This window comes from Chiloscyllium plagiosum, unplaced genomic scaffold (genome assembly GCF_037043375.1).
Source record: "Chiloscyllium plagiosum isolate Xiang-an unplaced genomic scaffold, Cpla_swu_hap1 HiC_scaffold_20, whole genome shotgun sequence".
NCBI lineage: Eukaryota > Metazoa > Chordata > Chondrichthyes > Orectolobiformes > Hemiscylliidae > Chiloscyllium > Chiloscyllium plagiosum.
This window is the reverse complement of record NW_028270158.1, coordinates 50,664,743-50,672,043: the sequence shown is the minus strand read 5'-3', so window position 1 is coordinate 50,672,043 and position 7,301 is coordinate 50,664,743. Positions and strand designations below refer to the sequence as shown.

The window sequence follows — 7,301 nt, the reverse complement described above, 5'->3', positions numbered from 1 at the left end:
TGCATCCTAGATTGCTGAGGGAGGGGAGGCAGCAAATTATGGAGCTATTCACAGAAATTTCCCAGGCCTCTCTGAATACAGTATTAGTCTCAGGGAACTGGAGGATTGAAAATGTGACACCATTGTTTAAGAAAGGGGGAAAGGATAACCCAGGAATCTACAGACCTGTCAGCTTGATATCAATCGTGGGAAAACTGATGGAGGCTGTAAAAAGGGAGAAGGTAAAGATACACCTTAAGAAAGCTAACTTAATACTGAACAGTCCACATGGCTTTGTCAAGGACAGGTCATGTTTGTCAAATTTAATTGAGTTATTTGATGAGGTGACAACTGGAGAGTCAACTGACACCACTATTGAACATTTTAGATGGATGTAGGTTTTCAATTCAAGCATGATTTTTTAAACAATCGCTTAAACAGGATTTGTATGTTTAATCTTCATAAGGATGTTTACGATTTTAAAAGTTCTAGGTAAATGCAAATTATTGTTGTGATTTAATGCTACTCAAGCAATAATTTCCATTATCCTATTCTTTAGAAGGTATTGAGAAAAAGGCTCTACATCCCTTACATTTTTGAATAGGCTGTAATTTGTATGTTATCACAATTGTTCCTGTATTCCTCCACAATATTTGTTAAACTGAAGCTGTAAATAATTCTATTTGCAGGATGGACAGCTGCATTTGATTTGGAAAGGACAATCATTTCACAACAATGCAGCTGAAGATGGTTCTAAAATGGCCTTGCCCTTGGACTATCCTTGTCAGCATCGCAATCAGTAAGTTTATTTTGTCAACAAACTTTGTTGGAAAGTGTAATGCAACAAAGCTGGAAAATAGTAAGAGGACACAAGTTTTTATAAGCCAAGAATAGCATACACCATTTGTATCACTGTTACTTTGCCAATAGTGTAAGTAGTATTCTTCAGTAAAGAGGTGCTGATCCATTGATGCTTGTTTTAATGTATATGATTAGATTACATTACAGTGTGGAAACAGGCCCTTCGGCCCAACAAGTCTACACCGACGCGCAACCCACCCATACCCCTACATTTACCCCTTACCTAACACTACGGGCAATTTAGCATGACCAATTCACCTGACCTGCACATCTTTGGACTGTGGGAGGAAACCGGAGCACCCGGAGGAAACCCATGCAGACACGGGGAGAACGTGCAAACTCCACACAGTCAGTCGCCTGAAACGGGAATTGAACTGTGCCACCGTGCCACCCACATTCTAAAGCTAAGAGACATTTATGGATAAATTCTCAGATTAGATATCAGTGAATTTTTAATAATATGTTTCCCTTTTCTGTCATTTCCTTCACTGATATTACCCTTAATTGATGATCAACGCCATCTGGGTTAGTAACACATAACGTGGATGGAAAATTATGTGTACATTTCTCTCTCTCCAAACAACAAGGTACACAGAAGTCAGGCCATGTACATGCTAGTTCAGGCCTACTAACAATAGGGCAAAACATTTGGAACTTGGCTCAGATGTCTGAGGAAACAGTCAAAACGCTATTGCGTATAATTTACCTCAGCATCTTCCAACACAAATTCCTACAACATAGTTGGGTCACTAATCCATCTGTGTGAAAACCGTTCCTCAGTAACAGTTCTGCATTAGATAGCAATGCAAAACATAGAAATTAGTGGAAGTAGGTGACCACATCTGATCTTGTAGCATTTTAGTCTTTTGGGCAGCTGCAATACCCCAAGTCAAAGAGAGGCCTGTTAACCATGCAGATCATTGCATTAGACCCTGTTTGCTCACTTAAGTGGTGCAGATATTTTTAACCAACCTGTTCAGAGTTGTTATGACATAGCTGTGGAGCAAGTGAGACTTGAACCCAGACTTTCTGACTGATAGATAGGGACACTACCACTGCGCCATAAGAGCACCTTCACTAGGATTATGTATAGGTCGTCACTTGTGTTGCATAATCTCTGTGGGTTCTTGTGAACAACAAGTACTAGAACTAACATCACATCAGAACAAATGCCTGCCCCACATCTGCAGGAGCTTACCTTCAATGTATCCAAAGGGAGTCAGTCTAGTGAATATTATTTTCTAATCGACCTGTTTCGTGAATTTGTTACATCTCTGGAGCAGGCAGAATTTGAACAGGTAGGGACACTATCACTGCACTACAAAAGCCTTTCAGTCTAGTCAGGATAATAATGAGTGAGAGATGGTGAGCTGCTCCCACGCCTGAAAAAAATTGGAATATAAATCTGCTTCACCAACTCACTAAGACGTGTTGTATTAATGAATAGCAAAGCCTGCAAGTTTCAGAGAACTTCTTTTAACAGCATTTTTCTGGTATCTTTTTTTCCAGCCTTTTTGGTCACACCTGCGAACACTCAAGTGGTAAGTCAGAACTTAAGACCATAAGACCATAAGACATAGGAGTGGAAGTAAGGCCATTCGGCCCATCGAGTCCACTCCGCCATTCAATCATGGCTGATGGGCATTTCAACTCCACTTACCTGCATTCTCCCCGTAGCCCTTAATTCCTTGTGACATCAAGAATTTATCAATCTCTGCCTTGAAGACATTTAGTGTCCCAGCCTCCACTGCACTCCGCGGCAATGAATTCCACAGGCCCACCACTCTCTGGCTGAAGAAATGTCTGTTCTGAATTTACCCCCTCTAATTCTAAGGCTGTGTCCACGGGTCCTAGTCTCCTCGCCTAACGGTAATAATTTCCTAGCGTCCACCCTTTCCAAGTCATGTATTATCTTGTAAGTTTCTATTAGATCTCCCCTTACTCTTCTAAACTCCAATGAATACAATCCCAGGATCCTCAGCCGTTCCTCGTATGTTAGATCTCCATTCCAGGGATCATCCTTGTGAATCTTCGCTGGACACGCTCCAGTGCCAGTATGTCCTTCCTAAAGTGTGGGGACCAAAACTGGACACAATACTCCAAATGGGGCCTAACCAGAGCTTTATAAAGTCTCAGTAGCACAATGGTGCTTTTATATTCCAACCCTCTTGAGATAAATGACAACATTGCATTCGCTTTCTTCATCACGGACTCAACCTGCATGTTTACCTTTAGAGAATCCTCGACTAGCACTCCCAGATCCCTCTCTACTTTGGCTTTATGAATTTTCTCACCGTTTAGAAAGTAGTCCATGCTTGTATTCTTTTTTCCAAAGTGCAAGACCTCGCATTTACTCACATTGAATTCCATCAGCCATTTCCTGGACCACTCTCCCAAACTGTCTAGATCCTTCTACAGCTTCCCCACTTCCTCAGTACTACCTAACTTCGTATCATCGGCAAACTTTGCTAGAATGCCCCCAGTTCCTTCATCCAGATCAATAATATATAACGTGAGCAGCTGCGGCCCCAACACTGAACCCTGTGGGACACCGCTTGTCACCGGCTGCCATTCCGAAAAAGAACCTTTTATCCCAACTCTCTGCCTTCTGTCAGACAGCCAATCCTCAATCCATACCAGTAGCTCACCTCAAACACCATGGGCCCTCACCTTGCTCAGCAGCCTCCCGTGTGGCACCTTATCAAAAGCCTTTTGGAAGTCTAGATAGGCCACATCCACTGGGTTTCCCTGGTCTAACCTACTTGTCACCTCTTCAAAGAATTCCAACAGGTTTGTCAGGCACAACCTCCCTTTACTAAATCCATGTTGACTTGTTCTAATCCGCCCCTGCTCTTCCAAGAATTTAGAAACCTCATCCTTAATGATGGATTCTAGAATTTTACCAACAACCGAGGTTAGGCTAATTGGCCTATAATTTTCCATCTTTTGTCTTGATCCTTTCTTGAACAAGGGGTTTACAACAGCGATCTTCCAATCATCCGGGACTTTCCCTGACTCCAGTGACTTTTGAAAGATCTCAACCAACGCCTCCACTATTTCCTCAGCCACCACCCTCAAAACTCTAGGATGTAGCCCATCGGGGCCAGGAGATTTATCAATTTTAAGACCTTTTAGCTTTTCTAACACTTTCTCTTTTGTAATGGCAACCATACTCAACTCAGCCCCCTGACTCCCTTTAATTGTTGGGATATTACTCATGTCTTCCACTGTGAAGACTGACGCAAAGTACTTATTAAGTTCTCCAGCTATTTCCTTATCTCCCATCACTAGGCTTCCAGCATCAGTTTGAAGTGGCCCAATGTCTACTTTTGCCTGTCGTTTGTTTCTTATGTAGTGAAAGAAACTTTTACTATCATTCTAATGTTACTGGCTAGCCTACCTTCATATTTGATCCTCTCCTTCCTTATTTCTCTCTTTGTTATCCTCTGTTTGTTTTTGTAGCCTTCCTAATCTTCTGATTTCCCAGTGCTCTTGGCCACTTTATAGGATCTCTCTTTTTCTTTAATACGTTTCCTGACTTCCTTTGTCAGCCATGGCAGTCTAATCCCTCCCCGGATAATCTTTCTTTTCTTGGGGATGAACCTCTGTACAGTGTCCTCAATTATACCCACAAACTCCTGCCATTTTTGCTCTACTGTCTTCCCCGCTAGGCTCTGCTTCCAGTCTATTTTCGTCAGTTCCTCTCTCATGCCCTCATAATTACCTTTATTTAACTGTAACACCATTACATCCGATTTTGCCTTCTCTCTTTCAAACTGCAGACTGAACTCTACCATATTATGATCGCTGCTTCCTAAGTGTTCCCTTACTTTAAGATTTTTTATAAAGTCTGGTTCATTACATAGCACTAGGTCCAGAATAGTCTGCTCCCCTGTGGGCTCCATGACAAGCTGTTCCAAAAAGCCATCCTGTAAGCATTCCATGAATTCCCTTTCTTTGGATCCACTGGCAACATTATTTACCCAGTCCACCTGCATATTGAAGTCTCCCATGATCTCCGTGACCTTGCCTTTCTGACATGCCTTCTCTATTTCCCGGTACATGTTGTGCCCCTGGTCCTGACCACTGTTAGGAGGTCTGTACATAACTCCCATTATGGTTTTTTTGCCTTTGTGGTTCCTCAATTCCACCCACACAGATTGCACATCATCTGACGCTATGTCATTCAGTGCCATAGATTTAATTTTGTTCTTAACTAACAAAGCAACCTGCCCCCTCTGCCCACCTCCCTGTCTTTTCGATAAGTTGTAAATCCTTGGAGGTTTAACTGCCAGTCCTGAACCCCCTGCAACCATGTCTCTGTGATGCCTACCACATCATAATCATTCACGAAGATCTGTGCCATTAGTTCATCTGCTTTGTTATGAATGCTACGAGCATTCAGGTAAAGTGCCTTAATACTAACTTTCTTATCATTAGAAATATTGGAAGTCATAAGATGTCCTAAGTTATCCTTCCTTTTTGCTGCATTCCCAGTCTGCCTCAAGTTTAAATCCGCCTGCACACATGCTATCCTGCTGCTTATCTTTTCATTTAACTCCATACTCCCTTTCGCTTTCACTTTCCCTTCCCCCCAACTCAGAAGTTTAAAGTCCTACTGACCACCCTATTTATCCTCTTCGCCATAACATTGGTACCTGATCGGTTCAGGTGGAGACCGTCCCAACGGTACAGATCCCCCTGGTTCCAAAACTGATGCCAATGCCCCATTAAGTGGAACTTGTCAAAAAGTTCACCGATTTTACAGGGTTTAAATAATTCCATTTCAAACTTACCTGGGTTTCGTACAATCTGTAGCTGTACGTTGACAGAAAATAGGCTGAATGCTGGAAATATGCCATCTAATGTTGGCACCTTTTCTCTGAGAATTTCTGCTGTGCTCTTCCTGAAGTAACAGCCAGAACTTGTAAGAGCTCCAGGGAAGTTCTCTACTTCATGTATTTAAACTTACAGTCACAAATTATTAAAATATTTTCTTGTTCCTTCTTAGTGTAATGGCCTTTTCCCAGATGGTAAGTGGGAGTGACTTTCATATGATTTTTGAAGACTGTTTCAGTTTTGGGGATTTGCAGAATTTTGTAATTAATCGTTTTCCCTTTACTTCCCTGTTATAGAACAGCGAATATGTGAAGGCAACAATAGGTATGTTGAAGGATCAACTATCATAACATTAATTGATCTTTAAGCTCCAGTACTCCATCATTATGAGGGCAACATTTCTCCTTGATAGAATGCTGATGTTTGGGTGTAAGGCTGTTCATAACTTTCATATGTAAAGGCTGGGGCTAGACCAGCTGGCCAACATTTTAACGCCCCACTGCTGGGGAAGGGAGGTTACCCAATGCCTTTATCTTAATCTACTAAGTTTTAAAGGACAATAGTTCCCATACTGTCGGGATGCTACTAAATATGCAGTTTGATTTCCAGTGACATTATTGGCTCTTGTTCCTGATTCCATCCTCCCCAACAGCATTGTGGGTCAATCCACAGCATGTGGACTGCAGCGGTTCAAGAAAGCAGCTCACCACCACTTTCTCAAGGGCAACTAGGGATGGGCAATAAATGCTGGTCAGCCAGTGACACCCACTTCCCACAAATGAATAAAAAAAAATGCCTTAGTTGAAGTGTTGGTGGATTCTATGTCAGGTCAGCTCTGTTGACAGCTGGCTCAAAAGACAATTGAGCCCCAGCACGGGAAGTACAAATTATGGTTTCATTTTAAATTTCAGGCCACAAGAGGTTGGACTTCCCCAGCTCCCAAGGACGTCCTTGCTTTATATATACTTCTCTCCTTCAATCCCTGATGGAAATCAGCCTCTATTACACCTGACTGCAGTGCACTGTTCATCTGGCCACCTGGTTGTGACAGTCACTTGCCCAAAATAGCATTCCCCACTGACCTGACAATGTCGCCCAGCTCTGTGTGAGACTTCAGACTTCAATATTTAAGTGAAGTCCAAGTGAGGAAAGCTGTCCAGGCCTTGTAGTCCAGGACCTGACACAAACTGACTGATCCTTCCCTGAGTTAAAGTTGGGCCTTGAATGTTTGTCTGGGGAATCCAATTTACCACATGCTGGTCTCAATCTGACCTTAATAACTGCAGAATTCCAGTTCCTAGCCAGCGACGCCCTCATCCTGCGAATGAATAAATAAAGTACCAAAATGCAGGTTACAATTAGCACATGAACTTTAGGTCACAAATGGGAAAATTATAATGCGAAAAGTTATGACATTAAATGCAATGAATTAAATCTAACCTCAGTTTTTAAAATTCTAACTATCTACCCTATATTATATACACAGTTGTATCTTGCATTCACATATTATTATCTAAAACAATTATTTCCTTACAGCATGGCACTGGAATCCAAACTACGTTCTGGCAATCTAAGTGATTTCTGTATCTTCACCGTCTCACAATATGCGTGTGTTCAGGTAT

At 42.0% G+C, this 7,301-nt stretch overlaps 1 protein-coding gene across 1 annotated transcript in view; it reads left to right on the top strand.

Annotated features, from left to right (window-relative positions):
* Positions 1-666: 666 nt before the first annotated feature.
* The window catches only part of LOC122560427 (uncharacterized), a 217,752-nt gene continuing 211,117 nt past the window's right edge, over positions 667-7,301 (top strand). The window contains exons 1-5 of the mRNA XM_087998070.1: positions 667-778; positions 2,350-2,381; positions 5,852-5,873; positions 5,976-6,003; positions 7,216-7,297. Of these exons, the coding sequence (XP_087854196.1) occupies positions 715-778; positions 2,350-2,381; positions 5,852-5,873; positions 5,976-6,003; positions 7,216-7,297 (228 nt within the window). The 5' untranslated portion in view covers positions 667-714. The remainder of the gene's footprint in view (positions 779-2,349; positions 2,382-5,851; positions 5,874-5,975; positions 6,004-7,215; positions 7,298-7,301) is intronic.